This window comes from Anomaloglossus baeobatrachus, chromosome 6 (genome assembly GCF_048569485.1).
Source record: "Anomaloglossus baeobatrachus isolate aAnoBae1 chromosome 6, aAnoBae1.hap1, whole genome shotgun sequence".
NCBI classification, from domain to species: Eukaryota; Metazoa; Chordata; class Amphibia; order Anura; family Aromobatidae; genus Anomaloglossus; species Anomaloglossus baeobatrachus.
Genome location: NC_134358.1, coordinates 343715767 through 343738469, shown reverse-complemented (window position 1 = coordinate 343738469; position 22703 = coordinate 343715767). Strand labels below are relative to the sequence as shown.

Here is a 22703-nt window from a genome sequence, read left to right as displayed (position 1 = left end):
GTCATGGCTGTGCGCCCCGCTAGCGTCCACGCAAGTCAGCTGACCGGAGGAGACAAAATGAGATCGCGAGGCTGCAGGGGAACGGTGAGTACTGTACACTGATTCACTGCCCCCCGCACTGATGATGATGTGCGGGGGGCAGTGAATACAGCCGCACATGATAACTCCAGGCTGCAGTTGCCAGGGGTGATCACGGCCGGCTGTTTACTATGCGCGCGTCCCCGCCCATCACCCCGCCCACCTGTCAGTGCCTGCTTCAGCGCTGAGAGATGATGGGCGGGAGGATGGGCATGCATATTAAATGAGCGGGTCCACGTGGTCACAGCAGGCTGCTGCAGCCTGCTCGTGCCCCCGATGACCCGCTCCACCGGAGCATCCTCATTCCCCGCAGCCCTATATTCAGACCATAAGACGCACCCCCCACTTTCCCCCAACATTTTGGGGGAAAAAGTGCGTCTTATGGTCCGAAAAATACGGTAAATGTTAAAGTTATAAATGTCAATGTTGACTTTGCAAATGGTGTACTTATTTTGACACTTATTTCTCAATCTTGGAAATTTCAGAGAGACAATATTATTTGCAGAAATGTTGGGGGTATAACAGTTTATAAAATAAGTTTTTAATAAGGCACAGTCTGCTTGTATAGCGCTGTATATGCCCGTAATCAGAGCATAATACAGTGTACAGGGAGTTTCCACGGCAACCTCCAGACAACGCTCTGCTCTCTCTTCTTCTCTGTCAGAGAAATGGCGACTTCTTGTTCTTGCCTACTTGATTGTCTGGAAATGTTAGTTTTTCTATGTTTAATGAGGATATATTGAACCTAAAAAACAGATAACAGGGACCCGCCTGTCTCTGTTTTCTGCTAGTCCGCCCATCACTTGTAATAACCTAATTATATATTAATCTTCAGTGTTAGATTAAATAGGTATTGAATGTGTAAGTGTTAAAAAAAAATAAAATATATACCATAAATATATATTCCTACAGGTGGCTGAATACAAAAGAAAGTAAAGGGTAGTATCTCCAAAACAGGACATATTTTATTTATTTTTATTAGCATACTAGAATAAGATTGCATAACGATCATTAAGAGATGACATTATTATTTTGGGAATAACCTTTGGACTATTGGTTTTGTTATGTGTTGGATCACTAGTAAACCACCAATGCCCATAATTCGTGAGATTCACCACATGACCATAGATTATATGTCAGATCAGTTCTTGGCGTCATGCCAATAACTAGTGAGGTTCATTTGTATGTGGTTGGATGTCAAACTCCTATATCATATTGTGATCATTTCCAGATATTGTATGTTCTCCTGTGTTTGCTTGGGTATCCTGTGGATTGCTGACAGAAGCCAGATTTTTTTTTTTTCCCAAGTTTTTTTTTTTTTTTAAGTCAGTAGAGTGGGGCTCATACTACTTTTTGGTCTCTTTTTATTCCAATCTTCTTAAGAGGCAGATGTTGTGATTAAAAGCACATCCTCATTTAGATTTTTTTTTTCCGTCTGGCATTTTCCCTATTGGATCAATATTATTGGATTTTTTTGGCTCAGATAAACACACACATGGCAAAAACAAATAATATTTTTTTAAATGTCTGAGATCTTCATACTTATCTGTAATATACAGTACAGACCAAAAGTTTGGACACACCTTCTCATTCAAAGAGATTTCTTTATTTTCATGACCTGAAAATTGTAGATTCACATTGAAGGCATCAAAACTATGAATTAACACGTGTGGAATGAAATACTTAACAAAAAAGTGTGAAACAACTGAAAATATGTCTTATATTCTAGGTTCTTTAAAGTAGCCACCTTTTGCTTTGATTACTGCTTTGCACACTCTTGGCATTCTCTTGATGAGCTTTAAGAGGTAGTCACCGGAAATGGTCTTCCAACTGTCTTGAAGGAGTTCCCAGAGATTCTTAGCACTTGTTGGCCCTTTTGCCTTCACTCTGCGGTCCAGCTCACCCCAAACCATCTCGATTGGGTTCAGGTCTGGTGACTGTGGAGGCCAGGTCATCTGGCGTAGCGCCCCATCATTCTCCTTCTTAGTTAAATAGCCCTTACACAGCCTGCAGGTGTGTTTGGGGTCATTTTCCTGTTGAAAAATAAATGATGGTCCAACTAAATGCAAACCGGATGGAATAGCATGCTGCTGCAAGATGCTGTGGTAGACATGCTGGTTCAGTATGCCTTCAATTTTGAATAAATCCCCAACAGTGTCACCAGCAAAGCACCCCCACACCATCACACCTCCTCCATGCTTCACGGTGGGAACCAGGCATGTAGAGGCCATCCGTTCACTTTTTCTGCGTCGCACAAAGACACGGTGGTTGGATCCAAAGATCTCAAATTTGGACTCATCAGACCAAAGCACAGATTTCCATTGGTCTAATGTCCATTCCTTCTGTTCTTTAGCCCAAACAAGTCTCTTCTGCTTGTTGCCTGTCCTTAGCAGTGGTTTCCTAGCAACTATTTTACCATGAAGGCCTGCTGCACAAAGTCTCCTCTAAACAGTTGTTCTAGAGATGTGTCTGCTGCTAGAACTCTGTGTGGCATTGACCTGGTCTCTAATCTGAGCTGTCATTAACCTGCGATTTCTGAGGTTGGTGACTCGGATAAACTTATCCTCCGCAGCAGAGGTGACTCTTGGTCTTCCTTTCCTGGGACGGTCCTCATGTGAGCCAGTTTCTTTGTTGCATTTGATGGTTTTTGCCACAACACTTGGGGACACTTTCAAAGTTTTCCCAATTTTTCGGACTGACTGACCTTCATTTCTTAACCTCTTCAGCCCCCAGCCTATTTTGACCCTAAAGACCAGGCCACTTTTTGCAATTTTGACCAGTGTCACTTTGAGGTTATAACTCTGGAACGCTTCAACGGATCCCGGTGATTAATAATAATAATTTTATTCATTTATACAGCGCTATTAATTCCACAGCGCTTTACATACATTGGCAACACTGTCCCCATTGGGGCTCACAATCTAGAGTCCCTATCTGTATGTATTTGGAGTGTGGGAGGAAACCGGAGTACCCGGAGGAAACCCACGCAAACACGGGGAGAACATACAAACTCCTTGCAGATGGTGTCCTTGGTGGGATTTGAACCCAGGACCCCAGCACTGCAAGACTACAGTGCTAACCACTGAGCCACCGTGCCGCCCATATTGATTCTGAGATTGTTTTTTCGTGACATATTAGGCTTCATGTTAGTGGTAAATTTAGGTCAATATTTTTTGCGTTTCTTTGTGGAAAAAACGGAAATTTCGCAAAAAATTTGTAATTTTCAAACTTTGAATTTTTATGCTCTAAAACCAACGATAAATATGACACAAAATAATTAATAAATAAGATTTCCCACATGTTTACTTTACAACAGCACAATTTTGGGGAAAATAAAAAAAAATTTAAGGAAGTTATAGGGGTTCAAAGTTTGAGCAATTTCTAATTTTTACAACAAAATTTACAAAGCCACTTTTTTTTGCACAAAACACCCAAAAGTGACACCATTCCAAAAACGGCACCCCTCAGGCTACTCAAAACCACATCCAAGAAGGTTATTAACCCTTCAGGTGCTTCACAGTAACTAAAGCAATGTGGAAGGAAAAATGAACATTTTACTTTTTGTAACAAAAATGTTAATTTAGCCTCAAATATTGCATTCCACAAAAGTAGCAGGATTAAATGAACCCCCAAAATTTGTTGGGCAATTTCTGAGCACGCAGATACCTCATATGTGGCGAAAAACCACTGTTAGGGTGCACGGTAGGATTTGGAAATGAAGGAGCGTCATTTGACTTTTTGAACAGAAAATTAGCTGGAATCGTTAGCCACACCATGTTGCGTTTGGAGAGCCCCTGATGTGCCAAAACAGTGGAGCTCCCCCTCATGTGACCCCATTTTGGAAACTAGACCCCTCATGGAATTTATCTAGATGTTTATTGAGCACTTTGAACCTCTGAGGGCTTCACAAAAGTTAATAAAGGTGAGCCGTGAAAATAAAAAAAATATTTTTACCACGAAATTGTTACTTCAACCAGGTAGGTTTTTTTTCACAAGGGTATTAGGAAAAAATGCACCATAAAATGTATGGTGCAATTTCTCCTGAGTACACAGATACCTCATATGTGGTGGAAATCAAATGTTTGGGCGCACAGCAGGGCTCGGAAGACAAGGAGCGTCATTTGACTTTTCAAACGTAAATTGTCTGGAATAATTAGCGTATTTCATGTTGTGTTTGGAGACCCTCTGAGGTGCCGAAACAGTGGAGCTCCCTTGCATGTGACCCCATTTTGGAAACTAGACCCCCCATGCCATAAAAAAAATAAGTGAGATAACTGTGGAAAGATAAGGCGCAAATAGGGTCTTACCCGGTATACACGTGGAAGTGAATACTGGCAGGTACACTCACCTGGTTCGGTTGTGCCAGTCACAACCCCTTTCAAAGCATGTAAATCACGATGTGATGGTGTGGGAGGCAGCGGTCCCGCGGTGATGAGACAATTCAAAAAGTGTAGGGAAGCAGGTTAATATACCGCGCCACACCACAGAAGTCAAAAACTGTTAAAAGTAAATCCCTTTTTCTTTATTTTCACAGGTCTACGCGTTTCAGGGACATATCCGTCCCCTTCCTCAGGACAATGTACAGAAAATACTATTAATATTAGATAGTATTTTCTGTACATTGTCCTGAGGAAGGAGACGGATATGTCCCTGAAACGCGTAGACCTGTGAAAATAAAGAAAAAGGGATTTACTTTTAACAGTTTTTGACTTCTGTGGTGTGGCGCGGTATATTAACCTGCTTTCCTACACTTTTTGAATTATAAAAAAAATAAGGGCGCACGCACGGATGTGCTGCAAAAAGGGGGGGACTAGGTGGGATGGAAAAAAGAAGTCCTCTCCAAAGTCGAGTACGGCTGCAGGACACTTGCTTATCAGGTACCTAATTGTTCAAGTTTTTTTTTTTTTTTTATTTTTTATTTGGGGTGCACAAAAAAAGGAAAAACTCGAGCAACAATTACGTACCTGATCAGCCAATTACGTAGCTTATCAGCACTTGGCAGCAAGCGGGGGGGGATGTGGGGGGGTTGGGTGGAAAATAGGGAGTGGGAGTTGGGATTGGGGATAGTTAGAAAAGAGCCACGAGCAATACTTACAGGATGGATCAGAACAGCAGCAGGATCACAGGAGAGATGGCAGCAGATGGGGGGGCATCGGTGGATGTGAGACGGCAGTGGCTGGGAGAGGGTGGCTGCGGATGGGAGAGGGCGCAGTGGATGCAGGAGCGGCGGAGGATGGGGGGGAAGGGGAGGACGAAGGGGAAGGGTGGAACAGGGGGGAAGGGGAGTGGGAGGTAAGATTGGGGATAGTTACCTTACAGGATGGATCTAGGCAGCAGGATCACAGGAGATGAAGGAGACAGCAGATGAAGGAGGCAACAGATCGGGGAGGGTGAGAGGTGGGAGAGGGGGGCAGCAGATTACAGGGGTGAGAGGTGGGGAAAGAGCGGACAGCAGATCACAGGGGTGAGAGGTGAGGGAGCGCAGATCACGGGAGTGAGAGGTGGGGGGAGAGCGGACAGCAGATTACGGGGGTGAGAGGTGAGGGAGCGCAGATCACGGGGGTGAGATTGGGGGGTTGCGGGCAGCAGATCACGGGTGAGAGGTGAGAGAGCACAGATCACGGGGGTGAGAGGTGGGAGGGAGTAGGCAGCAGATCACGAAGGTGAGGTGGAGGGTCGGGCAGCAGATCACGAAGGTAAGAGGTGGGGGTGCGGGCAGCCGATCACGGGGGTGAGAGGTGGGGGTACGGGCAGCAGATCACGGAGGTGAGGAGGAGGGGGCGGGCAGCTGATCACGGAGGTGAGGGGGAGGGCAGCAGATCACGGAGGTGAGGGGGAGGGGGCGGGCAGCCGATCACGGGGGTGAGAGGTGAGGGGGAGGACAGCAGATCACGGAGGTGAGGGGGTGGACAGTCGATCACGGAGGTGAGGGGGAGGGGGCGAGCAGCTGATCACAGATGTGAGAGGTGAGGGGGCGGGCAGCAGATCACGAAGGAGAGGGGGCGGGCAGCCGATCACGGAGGTGAGGGGGAGGGGGCGGACAGCCGATCATGGAGGTTAAAGGTGAGGGTGCGGGCAGCAGATCGGGGAGAGTGGTGGCAGATGGAGGAGGGCCGTGGATCGGGAGGCTTTTGGCCAGTTTGATATAGTACAATGGCAGCGCAGCAACTTCCGGGTCCCATGTTCCGGTCACATAACAGCATGGGACCGGAGCTTGTCGCCCTGCCATTGTACTACATTGTATACACTGTACTGGCGTGCTCCAGGACTGACAAGTGAAGCTGAGGGGGGCGGTCACCGGCCTCAGGTCAATGGTGATTGGAAAAATCGGTCACAAGGCCAGTCTCTCCAATCAGAGCAGCTGGAGCTGGGGGAGGGTGATCCAGCTGAGGTCACCCAGTTCCAGCCAATGACCAGTGCTACAGCTGCACTGATCATGGGTGGATTTCAATGTTTTAGCCATTTTCAAAGTAATGAGGGCAACTCGTTTTTCTTTACTCAGCTGCTTTTTTCTTGCCATAATACAAATTCTAACAGTATATTCAGTAGGACTATAAGCTTTGTATCCACCAGACTTCTGCACAACACAACTGATGGTCCCAACACCATTTAGAAAGCAAGAAATCCCACTTATTAAACCTGACAGGACACACCTGTGAAGTGAAAACCATTTCCGGTGACTACCTCTTGAAGCTCATCAAGAGAATGCCAAGAGTGTGCAAAGCAGTAATCAAAGCAAAAGGTGGCTACTTTGAAGAACCTAGAATATAAGACATATTTGCAGTTTTTTCACACTCTTTGAATGAGGTGTGTCCAAATGTTTGGTCTGTACTGTGTGTGTCTGTGTATGTATATATATATACAGTCATATGAAAAAGTTTGGGCACCCCTATTAATGTTAACCTTTATTCTGGATGAGGTGAGTGTGTATGCGATCCGATGTGTGTACGATCCGATGTGTGTGTGTGTGTGATTTGATGCTTGTGTGTGATCCGATGTTTGTTTGTGCGATCTGATTGTGTGCGATCCGATGTTTGTGTGTGAGATCTGGTGTGTGTGTGTGTGTGTGCGATCACTGCAGGTCCTGCCGCTCTGTGTCGGGTGAGTGTAATTGCCGAGTGCCGCTGTCTATAATGAAGTGTCCTGCAGTATCTGTAACCTTTTTAGCTGCACAGACACTTCATTATAGATCCGCGACTAGGGCTTATTTTCAGGGGAGGGATTATATTTAAGCCTTGCTCCGAAAATGCTGAAAATCCCTGCTAGGGCTTATTTTTGGGGGAGGTCTTATTTTTGGAAAAACACGGTATATATATATAATCTGGCTAAAATTAATAATTAATAGATCACATTCCAAATTGTTAGTTTTTCTGTTTTTTCACTTTGTATTTGAGTAAAATGTAAATTGTTCTTTTATTCTATAAACTACTGACATGTTTCCGAATTTAATAAATTTTGTTTTCTAAAAATGAGAACTGGTCAAAATAACAAAAGAATGCATCGCTTTCAGACACCCCAAATAATGCAAAGAAAACAAGCTCATAATCATTTAGAAACAACACTAATAATGTTTTATCTCAGGAGGAGTTCAGAAATCAATATTTTGTGGCATAACCATGATTTTTAATCACAGCTTTCATGCGTCTTGGCATGCTTTCCACCAGTCTTTCACACTACTTTTGGGTGACCTTATGCCACTCCTGGTGCAAAAATGTAAGCAGTTATTTTTTGTTTGATGGCTTGTGACAATCTCTAGATCACATTCCAGAGGTTTTCAATGGAGTTCACGTCTGGAGATTGGGCTGGCTATGACAGGGTTTGATGTGGTGGTCCTTCATCTACATATTGATTGACCTAGCTGTGTGGCATGGCACATTGTCCTGCATGAAAAACAGTCCTCAGAGTTGGGGAACATTGCCTGAGCAGAAGGAAGCAACTGTTTTTCCAGGATAACTTTGTATGCGGCTTGATTCATACATCCTTCACAAAGTTTAATCTGCCCAATTCCAGCCTTGCATAAGCATCCCCAGATCATCACCGATCCTCCAAAAAATTTCACAGTGGGTGCAAGACACTGTTGCTTGTACCGCTCTCCAGTTCTCTGTCTAACCAATAGACAACCAGGTGTTGGGCAAAGCTGAAAATTAGACTCATCAGAGAATACCTTACTCCAGTCCTCTATGGTCCAATCCTTATGGTCTTTGGCAAACTTCAGCCTGGCTTTCCTTTGCTTCTCATTGATGAAAGGTTTTTTTCTAGCTTTACATGACTTGAGCCCTGCCTCTAAAAGTCTATCAACTGTTCTTGCCGTGCACTTCACACCAGCTGCCATTTGTTATTCCTTTTGTAGGTCACTTGATATCATTCTGTGGTTGTTAAGTGACATTCGAATAATATGACAGTCTTAACGGTCAGTAGAGAGTCGCTTTTGCTCTCTGCCAGTCTGTACTCTGTTTGGAATTCAACTGACATTGGAATGGAATGGCTGTCAGAAATGTAGAGAAGCTGATTTTTTAAAAAAAAAAAACGTGCAGTGGTCTCTTAATTTTTGCCAGAGCTATAGCTATCTATATATATATACATATATATATTTATTAGGGTGGTCCAAAAGTGGGTGGACAGTATTTGTAATAGGGTTATGAAGGGGGAGATTTATAAACAAGGTGTAAAGTGAAACTGACTAGGTTTCCCTTAGCATCCAATCATATTCCACGTTTCATTCTTCACAGACTCTTTGGAAAATGAAAGGTGGAATCTGATTGGTTGCTAAGGGCAACTGAGTCCGTTTCACAGATAGAGATTTCACAAATAAATCTCCCCTAAATCTGTTTTCTTTTCAGATAATTCAGATAACCCATAATAGCAAATAATTTAAATACAGGTCAAAGAAAATGGATTTTAAAAGAGTATTGGAAATCTCAAAATGCTGAAACCATTAGAGCAAATTAGGTTGAAACATTTGGTACTTAAGCCCCAAAGAGACAAAACATTTACTGCATTTGTGACAAATTCGATGCCACTGGCTCAACTCTCTAAGCTCCAAAAACTGGTCGACCCAAAACAGCCTGTACAGAAAATAATAACTTGTTGCTGAAACATTTGTTCAGAGTCCAAAAAAGTCCACCAGAAGAGTCTGTTTAGAACTGGGAATTTCACGAGCTTCTCTCATTTGAATCCTGAAATCTATTGGGTGGACAGCTTATTGTCCACGTCTAATTCATGGCTTATTGGAGGATTATCCAGACAGGCGGCTGCAATTTAGTGAGATTATGCTTAACGAAATTGAAGAAAATCCAGTAATTTAGATATCATTATGATCATTATGTGGAGTGATGAAGCTTCTTTCAAATTATCTGGCCATATTAACAGACATAATTGTATTTATTGGTATAATGAGCATATGCATTTAACATTAGAGCCACAACTAAATGAGCCTGGTGTCAATGTTTGGAGTGGTATTTCAAGTTTTAGCACCAATATTTTTTGATTTAACAGTCACAGGAAATAAAAATCTTAAAATTCTAATTAATCAAGTTGTTTCCCAGTTACAGCAACAGCCTAATTCAAATGACCTTTCATTTCCAACAAGATGGGGCCCCTCCACATTATTCAAGAGTAGTCCGCGAGTATCTTGATGAAACATTGCCTAAAAAATGGATTGGCCGAAGAGGCTATTTTTGAGTTTGGTACTCTGTTCACACCATTGGTGTTCCAGACGTACATTCTTTAATTAGTATGCATTTTCTGTCTGAGAACCCTTCCCCACCCATAGCCATGTGTCTTATTTCACATATATAGCGTGGTCCTTTGCTTCCCATACAGAGCACATTTTTTTAACTGCAGGTGAGGTTACACATAGATTAGGGACCCCAAAAATAGAGATTACCTTGGCGTTTGGTTTGGGGCGCCTTTGCATTGATCAATACAATGGCTAAATATCTCTCATTCCTATTATTCATAGCAGTTATGCAGATATCATTTTCATGTTTTTCACTTTTTTCAGATAGTCCATTAAATTTTTCAGTCTAGTATTCCCATAGCAATTCTGCTTTTCATTATTCCCCTATACATTGAGACTGGTGTGCAACTTTTTATTCTATTGTTTCATTACCATTCCTGGCCACCAGTGGGAGCTCCACACCTCTACCCACTCGGGTGACATTCACAACAGATAGTGTATGTAAACTTCTGGTTTCAACTGTGTAAGCCATACAAAACAGTACAGGAAGTTGGAACAGCTCTTCCTTTCTTTCTCGGAGAAGAACAGGGGTCACAGGGTATCAAAAGTCTCCTTATCCAGAAGGTTGAGGAAGACTATTACTATTTGCTTTGAGTAAGCAGGCCGTCAAGCACCTCAGGGTATAAAAGCCCACTCAATTAGGTTTATATCCACATCATGAGCAGAAAGAAGCTGCACGGACATTTGCTCAAGTACACAACAACAAAAAAGTCACACGTAAAGCAAGTTTTTACCAAAAACCTTTTTCCAGATCTAGGTTGAGTAAAGGTTTCCCTCAGGAATGAAGGCAGGAGAATATGCTTTTCTTTTGTGTGAGAAGAGTTCTCTGCGTGGTCTGTGGTTTTTTTGAGTCTCCGTTAGTACCAAAGAATTTTTAAGATTTTTTTGATCTTTTGCTACAAATAAGAGGCAGATTTTGTAATTCAGGGAATGCATTGTCAAGTAGGGACCAATGTCTGATGAACTTGTGAATAAAAGACATAAATGAATGAAAAGTGTTTAAAAATGGTTTTCAAGGGCTCATATGAAGTCTTGGTGGTTTAATTTGATCAGCAGATTTCAGGACTTGATCAGAATAACCCTGTGAATAGAATTTAGATTTATTCTAGACTTATCAGATGGGTTTGGTTTTTTGTTAGTTGGGAAGCCGACCCAGCATATCTGAGCCCGCATCTCAAAACATAAGTGTATTCACAAACTTGAATATGAGGGCACCACAATTGAAGTGGATGGGATCAAATCAAAAGGCACACCTGAGCATCAGAACAAAGGAACACAGGAGGAAAGTAGGTGTGTAACAAGTGAGATCACCAAATATTATAAACAATAAACCATTTTTATTAAAGACAAAAACACCACAATTACCATATAAAACCAATTAAATTGCTATAAGGAATGGTACGAGACAAGGGTGCCCTCTCTCTCCGTTGATATACGAGGTGTTGATGGAGCATCTGGCCAATGCCATAAGGAGGAATCCCTGTGTACACGGTCTGCAAGTGGAAGGAAGGATCTATAAGACCTCCCTGTACACTGATGACTTATTGATTTATATTTCTCAGCCTCACATCACTCTGCCCTCCTTGTTGATGGAGTTTGAGAAATTTGGAGATTTGAGGAACTTTAAAGTAAATTATTCAAAAGCGGAAGCTCTGAATGTTGCCATGGGCCCTCTGAGGTGTCATTAGCTAAACAAAACTTCTCGTTTTGGTGGCAACCCAAAGCAATCACATATTGCGCTTGCTGTCATGGATTGAGCATAGACAACTATACTCCTTTATTTGTAATAGACTGAGACATTGGAAACACATACCTGACATTTCTCCCACACCGTTTGAGGGTTTGTTCTTGCAAAAATCCCCACCATCTCATTTAATTTCAGTCATATACAAATTACTGAGTCAGGCGGCCCCAGATACAGACACAGACACAAATTTCATATCTAACTGGGGGACAGAACTGGGCACTCCTTTTACTGAGGAGGAGAAGCAGAAAGCTTACCTGTTTACCCATAAGATGTTCACACAGCTGGTTATGCAAAAGAAAAGAACTACAAAATTCTATCCAGATTGTACCAATACCCAGTGAAGCTACATACGATCTTTCCCTCTGTATCAGAGTTGTGTTGGCTGTGTGGGAGGGTCCCAGAGACGATGCTACATATTTGGTGGGAGTGTCCGCTGATCAAGCCCTTCTGGTTGGAGGTGTTTCAGACATACACCAAAATTACTGGAGAATCGGTGACACCATCAACACAGATCTCGTTGCTGTCCATGTTGCCTGGCTCTATTAAAACACAAAAAGGAAATCTGCTTAGATTTTGTCTAACAGCAGCCCGCTCGGTGATCCTCAGGCACTGGCAGACGACGATCCTTCCATCATTACAAGAGTGGCAACAGGAATTGTCCTCCATATTTTATATGGAGGATGTGTCCGCAGAGGCAACAGGGGACAGTGAGAGATTCTTATAAATTTGGCAGCCCTGGATCCTTTTCAAAGATACTGAAGCATTTCGAAAGTTGTTCGGCCCTTGAACCGTTAGCGATCCCGCTCATAGTTATTAACCTAACCCGCCACACCTGGGAGCACACCGGACTTCCTCCCCCTCAGACCTTCCCTTCCCTTTCCTTCCCTCACCCACTTTCGCTTCTTTTCTACTACTCATTTCCTTTTTTCTCTTGGCTATCTATTATTTATACTCTAAGATGCCTTGCATTATGGTTGGAGTGTCACTCCTTTGCTCAATATACGGGATCTACATGCCAGACTGATGTCGCAGTCTCCTTCTCTTTTCCTCACTGGTTCATAATCTTGCCTCTCATGGAGAGAGAGGGTTAATGTGGATAGATAAATGGATGAGGGGGGGGGACGGAGAGAGCAGTGAAGTTAACATTACATAAAGCAGGGCTTGACAGGTTTACCGTATTACTATTTTGTTCTCTTCTTGGAGAAAATTGTATTCTTAACTAAATTGAGTAGTTAAACTCTTTTGGAATAAGACTGTTATTGTAAAATTGGTCTGTAAGATCTAACTCTTTTTCTTCTTCTTTTCTGTATTATATGTTTTCTTAATAAAGAAAAATTATACATAAAACCAATTAAAACCTCACATAAAGGCCGCTTTACACACTGCGATATCGGTCCCGATATCGCTAGCGTGGATACCCGCCCCCATCTGTTGTGCGACACGGGCAAATCGCTGCCCGTGCCGCACAACATCGCCCAGACCCGTCACACATACTTACCTGCCCGGTGACGTCTCCCTTTCTAAGGGGGCAGTCCGTGCGGCGTCACAGCGACGTCACTGAGCGGCCGCCCAATAGAAGCGGAGGGGCGGAGATGAGTGGGACGTAACATCCCGCCCACCTCCTTCCTTCCCCATAGCGGCCGGGAGGCAGGTAAGGAGAGCTTCCTCGTTCCTGCGGCGTCACACATAGCGATGTGTGCTGCCGAAGCAATGAGGAACAACTTCGTTACTGCTGCAGTAGCAGCTAATGCGGCCGGATGTGCGTCACAAATTCCGTGACCCCAACGACTCTGCATTAGCGATATCGTAGCGTGTAAAGCACCCTTTAGTGAATATGCACGCTGGGGTTTGCTTAGAATAAAGCGAGCATAGACCCCCGGAATTTTCTCTTCCACTTAAACAAACGACCAAAAATACATATATAAATATAGATCACAGGACAACAATAAGATGGATAATAGATTAATAAGCACACTGCATCTGACAATCATAAATGGATATATAAATCACCATGCGTAACAAATACAGCAAGGAACCAGAACTGCATAATAAGAGGAACATGCAAAATGAAATAGACAAATATATCTAAATGACACTTACAAATCCCACAAATAAGTTGAAAAACCAGCATAGAGGGGAGTAAATAAATACCAGCTCCTAGAGGACTCAGGTGTACAACATGGTGGTCAGACGCATGTCCTGCGAATGGATGGAATGGTCATGGTGGGAGAGAAAACCAGAACACCCCCCCTGACGCGTATCGCCACTCTGAAGGTGGCTTCCTCAGGGAAATGGGTCATTTATATGGATACACCTTAATAAAATGGGAATGGTCGGTGATATCAACTTCCTGTTTATGGCTCATTGGTATATGGGAGGGGAGAAACTTTTCAAGATGGGTGGTGACCATGGCAGCCATTTTGAAGTTGGCCATTTTGGATCCAACTTTATTTTTTCCAATGGGAAGAGGGTCATGTAACACATCAAACTTATTGAGAATTCCACAACACAAACAATGGTGCTCTTGGTTTTAACGTAACTTTATTCATTAGTTATTTACAATTTTATGACCACTTATAAAATGTGTTCAAAGTGCTGCCCTTTGTGTTGTTTCAGATGCTGCACATCTTGTATCTTCACAGCATAGACAATTGCCATCACTATATGGGTGTCAGGTCCAAGCATTCCTACATGAACAGTGTCCTGGAAAGTGGATTGGTCATCACGGGCCAATTGAATGGCCACCAAGGTCTCCCGATCTGACCCCCTTAAACTTTTATCTTTGGGGTCATCTGAAGGCAATTGTCTATGCTGTGAAGATACAAGATGTGCAGCATCTGAAACAATGGATACTGGGAGCCTGTGCTAGCATTTCTTCTGCAGTGTTGCTATCAGTGTGTAAAACGTGGAAGGAGAGGGTTACATTAACAATTCAACACAATAGGCAGCACTTTGAAAACATTTTATTAGTGGTCATACAATTGTAAATAACTAATGAACAAATAAAGTTACATTAAAACCAAGAACACCATTTGTTTTTCTTGTGAAATTCTCAATCAGTTTGATGTGTTATATGACTCTCTTCCCATTGGAAAAAATAAAGTTGGATCTAAAATTGCCAACTTCAAAATGGCCGCCATGGCCACCACCCATCTAAAAGTTCCCCCCCATATACTAATGAGCCACAAACAGGAAGTTGATATCACCAACCATTCCCATTTTATTTAGGTGTATCCATACAAGTGGCCCACCCTGTATACTTATTTTCCTTTCCTTAAATTATACATTTTGCTATATCTATTTCTTTGTTACCGTGTTTTTCCAAAAATAAGACACTATCTTATATTTTTTTTGCTCCCAAAAAAAGCACTAGGGCTTATTTTTGGAGGAGGTCTTATTCTTGGAGAAACACGGTTGGGGGTAAGTTTACCCCCCAAAAAAGCAGACCCTCCACTTCCCAGGAGACTCATACTCACCAGACCAGGACTTCTGCGTGGCTCCCAGGTCCTCCCTGTGATCTCCGGTCGGTGCTGCACGCCGTCCTACCCTACTGCTAGCTGACATACTGACACACACAGCAGATCACACACACACAGCAGATCACTCACACACACACACACACACACACACACAGAAGATCGCAGGCACACACACACAGCAGATCACAGGCACACACAGCCGATCACAGATACACACAACCGAACGCAGATTTACACAGCCAATCGCAGACACACACAGCCGATCACAGATACACACAGCCGAACGCAGAAAACACAGCTGATCGCAGACACACAAATAGCCGATTGCAGACACACACAGCAGATCACACAAACACACGCACACACACAGCTGATCGCCGCACACGCATCACATCCAGCGCTTACGGCCGCAGGGAATGAAGCAAGTCACGTGTCACGCCGCAGGTCCTGTTCGTTGCGCTGCACCGCACTGCCTCTCAGGATTCTGCCGGCGAGAAGAGATCGGTGTCGCTGGATGAGGTGAGTGTGTATGCGATCCGATGTGTGTGCGATCCGATGTGTGTGCGATCTGATGTATGTGTGTGATTTGATGTTTGCGTGTGATCCGATGTTTGTGTGTGAGATCTGGTGTGTGTGAGTGTGATCTGATTGTGTGTGTGTGTGTGGGAGAGAGAGAGCTGATGTGTGCAGGTGTGCGATAGCTACAGGTCCTGCCGCTCAGTGTCGGGTGAGTGTAATTGCCGGGTGCCGCTGTCTATAATGAAGTGTCCTGCAGTATCTGTAACCTTTTTAGCTGCACGGACACTTCATTATAGATCCGCGACTAGGGCTTATTTTTGGGGGAGGTCTTATTTTTGGAAAAACACGGTATTTTCCACATTCTACTTCGTTATTCTCCATCATAATTCTTTATTCTCTTCTTCTTAGTAGCAGTTTCCCTTTTATGGTTGCACACCCTATATATACATCACACTTTATTCTATTCTTAGCTCCTTTGTCATCTCTGCTGCTTCCCTTGTTTTCCATGGTCTCTGTGCCCTTTTGGACAATTTCACAACATATATAATGGCAATTACAACTAGCCCATCCACACCAAAGTCGACTACAGCACCTTCTACATTAGGTAACAGGCAGCACCATTACAGGTAGGTACTAATCTTTATATCTTGTATCATCTTTACCTGTCACTTTATCATGCAGTCTATAGGTTTGCTCTTTAATGGTTCCCTTTTCTTTACTGTTTTTACTATTTACTTATTGTTTCTTTAATTATCCTTTTGTCATTTTTTTTTGTTCTACCGCCCTTTTCTTGTTACCTTCCCATCTCTATTTTTGCATCTACATTCTGTTCCTCTTTTTCTTCCGTTTTTCCTATTTCATTTTCTACAGCAGTTCACTTTATACCACCATGTCTTCCTGACACTTGTCATCCTATTTACATCCTATTTTTATGCTTTTTTTTTTATCAGATGCTTTTTTCTAGATTCTCTTACTGCTCATATCATTTTTTTTCTTCCAGATCATACCAAGAATACTCTGTAATGTATTATCAGTTAACTTCCTACCCACGTGTCATGTATGATATATAATATTTGTTCTGCCTTACTACGCATATTTAAACATGATAAATGTTTAGCATCTCATTTAGATGGTTATTACCCTCACCTTGTAATTACTTCAGTTTGTATTGGATCCTTTTATTTGTTGCAACAACTGTTTTTCTCCATTCTAGGATTCTTATATTTTCTATTTTGAAGAATGACTAAAATTATTTCATACTGTTTACTGTTTAAACGTTAATTTTGTTTTTCTTGTATATATTATGTGCAGATACCCTTGATAGAGGTAATTTAAGCCAAAATGTTGGGAATATTCTTACTCTTATGTCAGTGTTTAAATAAATTCATCAGGTGATCAAATATTTCAAGTGTCATATTTCCAGTGCCGAAGACTTTGAATTTTTGGTATACTATAATCCTTCTGAGCATGGTTTTCATTCTTGAATGCTAACCTTTACAACTGGATGTAGTAAAGAGTAACCACCCAAATGAGGGTTACTAGCTATATCCCCATTGGTACACCTGCCTTTTTTACTGTAAATTTTCTTTCCTTTAGTTTGATACAGCATCACAAACTTTCCCTCCCCATAAAATTGTTGTTTTTTTCCAAAAATATAAGTCACAACTAAATAAGCGAGGAAGAGGAAAACCAGGAGTTGTATATTCAGACAGAAGACAATTTACACTAATTGCTATCACCTAACCTTTGTTCTAGGAGGATAAAACCTCCATTGGTGCTGCTGCTTTGGACTAAAGGCAAGAAAATTTAAAGTAAGAAATTTGGCTTTAATGTATATGTCACTAAACGCATATAACAAAAGTCTAAACATAAGTGTCCTGTCGCTTTCTCCCACAACACAATTTCAATGAATATTTCAATTTTGTGATAAAGTTCAGTCAGTAAATCTGATATCTCCATGTTATCACATGAGATAAAATGGTATAAGAAGAGAATAGTGCTGTAAATATATATATATATATATATATATATATATATATATATATATATATTACTACATAAAGGAAGGAAGGATGGATATGATGGTTATATTAGTTGATGAATGGAGGTGAAGATTCTGGATATATATATTAACATTTGTCTGTATTCACACTTGACGAGATCTATTATACTCGCTTTTGTTGGGCCTGAAATCATAATAAAGGCTTCATCTCTGGAAAAGAATCAAAGTTGTTTGAGCTTCATTTTTAATCATGTGGTGAAGGTTGAAGCATTCTAAAGTTACTACAGAACACTAATTTATTAACACAATCATTGCCATTGGAACGATCCTCCAGTAGTTCCAATGGCAAAAGCAAAGAATGTACAGATGTCTGACTGCATACTTTCTCTCACAGATATGTGTTCCAAATTTTTGATTAAACTGTACTGTATATTTTTGCCCTTCATCTTGCAAAACAGTATTTTGCAATCCTCATGAGGGCACTAAGCAATAAACCAAAACAACTCTGATACAATTTACTTCCTCCTGAGTCTGAAAATGCAGGCACCGATCGCTGACTTTAGAGCAGAAGATTTGGCCACTTATGTCAAAGCAAAAATTGACAGTATCTGACAAGAAATTTTCTCCAAACCCCTAATACAACGGAACCCTTTCCATTCTGCACTTCAAGTTCACTTTCTCCTTTTGAACTGGTCACAGAAACAAAAAATTCAGACTCCTCATTTCTTCTCGCCTCACTAGGTGCACCATCAGCCTTATTCCTTCACAGATACTTCAGTCCCTCTACTTAGCCGTCAATACTCACTTAACAAATATTTCGCCTCACTATTTATTCTGGTATCTTTACCACCTCTATCAATTGTTCCATCATAACACCATTTCTAAAAGTAACTCAGCTTGATCAGAACTGCTCTGCTAATTATGTATCTGTCTCAAAATCCTTGAACACTTAATCTACTTCAGTCCAATCTTGTATTCACAGCCTCTACTGGACAAACCATTAGCAGATTTGGCTATCAGTACCATTTCTACACGGAGGACACCAAATTATTCACATCCCCTGATATAAACCCTAATTCCGGCAAAATACCAGTGATTGTATTTCTTCTTAATCTAACATCATGTCCTCTATGTATCTGAAACTGAATTTTTCCAAAGCTGAAATTCTTGTGTATCCCACCTCTGGGAACTTACTTAAACCTCAAAGTTCAATTTCTATGTGTGTATAAACTACAGTTCAAAAGTTTAGGGTCACTTAGATATTTCCTTATTTTTGAAAGAAAAGCACATTTTTTTGCAATGAAGCTAACATTAAATTAAACAGAAATACACTCTATACATTGTTAATGTGGTAAATGACTATTCTAGCTGCAAATGTCTGGTTTTAAATGCAATATCTACATAGGTATATAGAATCCCATTTCTAACAACGACCACTCGTGTTCTAATGGTACATTGTGTTTGATAACTGTGTTAGAAGGCTAATGGATGTTTAGAAATCCCTTGAAAACCCTTGTGCAAGTATGTTAGCACAGATGAAAACAGTTTTGCTGATTGGAGAAGCTATAAAATAGGTCTTCTTTTAAGCTAGTTGAGAATCTGGAGCATTACGTTTGTTGATGGGTAAAATAGGAAAAAATCCAGTTCACCCCTCTTCACTCCATGGAAAGCCGGCAGCACACGGAAAAACGCCTGGACCCGGGCGGGAACATACGATGCAGGAACAAAAGCTAATCCAGCGCCTTAGCAGGGAGACTCGAGTAGTAAAACTCCAAACTTTATTAAATCCAGAATAAAAATACAAAAATACAGACCACTTTGTGGGGGACAGGAAAAGTGATCCAAGGACAGAGGAAAAATTCCTACATGTTTCGACCAGTAGAGGTCTTAGTCATGGAATGAAGGAAGGTTTTCAGTAGAGGTGATTTAAAACCACATGCACACCACGTGATCAGAACAGGTGCTCTAATTAGGGGATAAGGATTATCAGTCCATTCAAAGTGAATGTCTGCAAACATATATAACAAAACATAATAGAGACAAAGAATAAAAAACTACACATTATAGCAGTCTGTGAAAAAAATAAAAACAATAATGAATACGAAGGAGGAAGAACCAGAAAAAAGTATATATTGCAGACAAAAAAACGTATATGCAAAAAGGAGATCAGCAAGATGCAATCACATAATATATAAAGAGAAAAGATTCCTCTCCCCAATAACACCCCTGTCTCACCTTCTTCTCACTATCTATTATTGGATCAAATATTAAGTGGGCAAAAACTAGATATAATTTTTTATTTATCTATTATTTTTTATTTTGTTATTAGATCCAAGAGAGAAGAAGAAAGGGGGAAACAAAGAAAAAAAAGAAAAAAACCCCGAAGGAGGGGGGGGAGAGGAATTTCTTCTTATGAATACTGCATGATGAGGTCTTTTCTAAAAATTCATGCCATGTGGAACCCGAGTACCCAATTTAAAAATCCAAAAAGACTCCCTATTACAAATTTTTCTTCGATGGTCACCCCCTCTCATGGGTTTATAGACCTTCTCAATACCCAAAAAGACAAGAGAATCAAGGTTCCTATTATGCATAGAAACAAAGTGTCTAGTGACCGCAGATACATTAATTGTTTAAAAGAACAGAGAGTCCTCAGTGGTTGATACCTTTTAATGGCTAACTGAAAAGATGGTAATAATTGCAAGCTTTCGAGACTACTCAGGTCTCTTCATCAGGCATGGTATAACACAAAATCTGAAGAGTCACATATTTATACACAACAGGACTTAGAATAGTGCAGTAAAAAACAAACAAACAAAAAAACAAGTTATATAAAACAGAACTATCACTATGGCATGGGGGCAAACTGTTGTGGCCATAAATTTTGCTGCAGTTCAGTGTGAAAGTTTTATTCTCCTCTGATAAGTGTCTGGTCCAGGCTGTGACACGCTCGGATGGTCAGAAGAGCACATCTTTTAGCTGATGTAAAAAGACATGAATCCATGAGACACATTCATTCCTACTCTGAATGTGTCAAAGGTCATCATAAGTTTGTACTCCCATAGTCTCCTATCTCTCCGGGACTTGAAATTTCCCTTCAATACCAGCAATTTCATGTCCATGATGCTGTGGTCTGAGTTACAAAAATGTTTGTCCACAGGTAGATCCATCCTTTTTTCTCTAATTGTGTGGCGGTGAGAATTCATCCTTGTCCTGAGCTTTTGTCCGGTCTCCCCTACATACAGATCCCCAGTTGGACATTTGGCACAAATAATTAAGTACACCACATTGGTTGTGGTGCAGCAGAAGGTACCTGGGATCTTGTAGTCCTGATGTGATCTGGGAATCTTTATCTTGTCCGTTGTCAATATTAATGGACAGGTCTTACATTTTTTCTGGTTGCAGGGAAATGTTCCTGTTGGTGTTGGAGAGGACAGGGAGCTTCTGACAATGATGCTTCTTAGATTTGGGGGCTGTCTAAAACACAGAAGTGGGGGGTCTGGAAAAATAGATTTTAACCGGGCATCTTTTTGCAGTAATGGTTGTAGTTTTCTTGCAGCTCCTCTAAACACCTCCAGATGTGGATTGTAGGTGACTACAAGAGGGACCCGGTTGTTTTCTTCTTTAGTTAACTTAACAAGTTGGCCTCTTGTCTGCCTGACATATCCATAAGAACTGATGAACTGATACCGGTGAGTCCAAGAATAGGCACAAATCTGGAAACCCAGGAAGACCCATCATTTCATGTGTGGGCACCCTCACTGAACAAGTCTCTGGATGGGTAGAGGGTATCCTTAAACCCTTGGTAAGGGATACAACCAGCTACATCCAGGACACTACTGACCTATTGAAAAAACTATCAGCAATAGGTCCTCTTCCAGAGGGAACCATCCTTGCTACCATGGATGTGGAATCCTTGTACTCGAATATTCCACACCAGGATGGATTAAATGCTTGCAAAATTTTCCTGGAAAATACAGGAACTGATGCCAATTCTGTGGTGAAGCTTACAAAATTCATCCTCACCCATAATTACTTTGCATTTGACAATGACATATATCTACAGGAGACTGGGACTGCAATGGGAAGCAAAATTTTGTGTTATACCATGCCTGATGAAGAGACCTGAGTAGTCTCGAAAGCTTGCAATTATTACCATCTTTTCAGTTAGCCATTAAAAGGTATCAACCATTGAGGACTCTCTGTTCTTTTAAACAATTTTTTTATCTCTACTGGCTAACACGGTACAAAGATATATTTTACTTGTATCGCAGATACATTAACAGCTGTTAAATTTAACGCATCAGACATGTGCCGTCTGATGCGTTTTTTCAACGGACCACTGGTGCATCCCATGTACTGGATTCTGCAGGCCGTGCATTCAATCAGATATATGACATTTGGTGTGTTACAATTAATAAAATCTTCTATGTCATAAGATAGACCGGTGGTGATAGAGTGAACAATTTACTTTTTTTGACATGCTTGCAAGAAATACACTGAATGTTATCACAGCCATAGATCCCAGTACATGAGAGCCAATTTTATTGTTTTTATTAATATTCTGTGAGTCTTTACTGGTAACAAAACTGGGAGCCAACAGATTTGATAAATTAAAAGCCCGTTTAGCAACAAAATTGATGGAATAACAATTGAGGATTTGACTTAAGTTGTTATGTTGGTGTAAAAGAGGTAACCAGTACATGAGAGCCAATTTTATTGTTTTTATTTATATTCTGTGAGTCTTTTCTGGTAACAAAACTGGGAGCCAACAGATTTGATAAATTAAGAGCCCGTTTAGCAACAAAATTGATGGAACAACAATTGACGATTTGACTTAAGTTGTTATGTTGGTGTAAAAGAGGAAAGTATTTTCTAATGATTTTTACAATATCATTGAATTGCGGGGAGTAGGCCGTAGCAAATGTAATTTTGTCAAAATGTTTATTACTGTCAGACTTTTTGCATTTGAAAAGATCTGTTCTGTTGATATCTTTTACTATAGATTGTGCTCGATCTAGACACCAGTCCGGATAGCCCCTTTGTTTCAGACGTGTACATATCTTTGAAGACTCCTCCAAAAATATGTCAGATCTGGAACAGTTTCATTTAGCCTAATCAGTTCTCCTAGGGGAATAT

General features: G+C 41.3%; 1 protein-coding gene across 7 annotated transcripts in view; it reads right to left on the bottom strand.

Annotated features, from left to right (window-relative positions):
- Positions 1-22703, bottom strand: part of TRIO (trio Rho guanine nucleotide exchange factor) — a 3493742-nt gene that overhangs the window by 1903763 nt on the left and 1567276 nt on the right. Inside the window, exon 45 of one of the 7 annotated variants that reach the window (XM_075314978.1) lies at positions 11913-12103. The exons of 5 other annotated variants lie outside the window; for them this stretch is intronic. In XM_075314978.1, the coding sequence (XP_075171093.1) occupies positions 12044-12103 (60 nt within the window). In that variant the 3' untranslated portion in view covers positions 11913-12043. Of the gene's footprint in view, positions 1-11912; positions 12104-22703 lie in introns of those variants that run through there. One more of the 7 variants, XM_075314980.1, reaches the window with a different exon arrangement.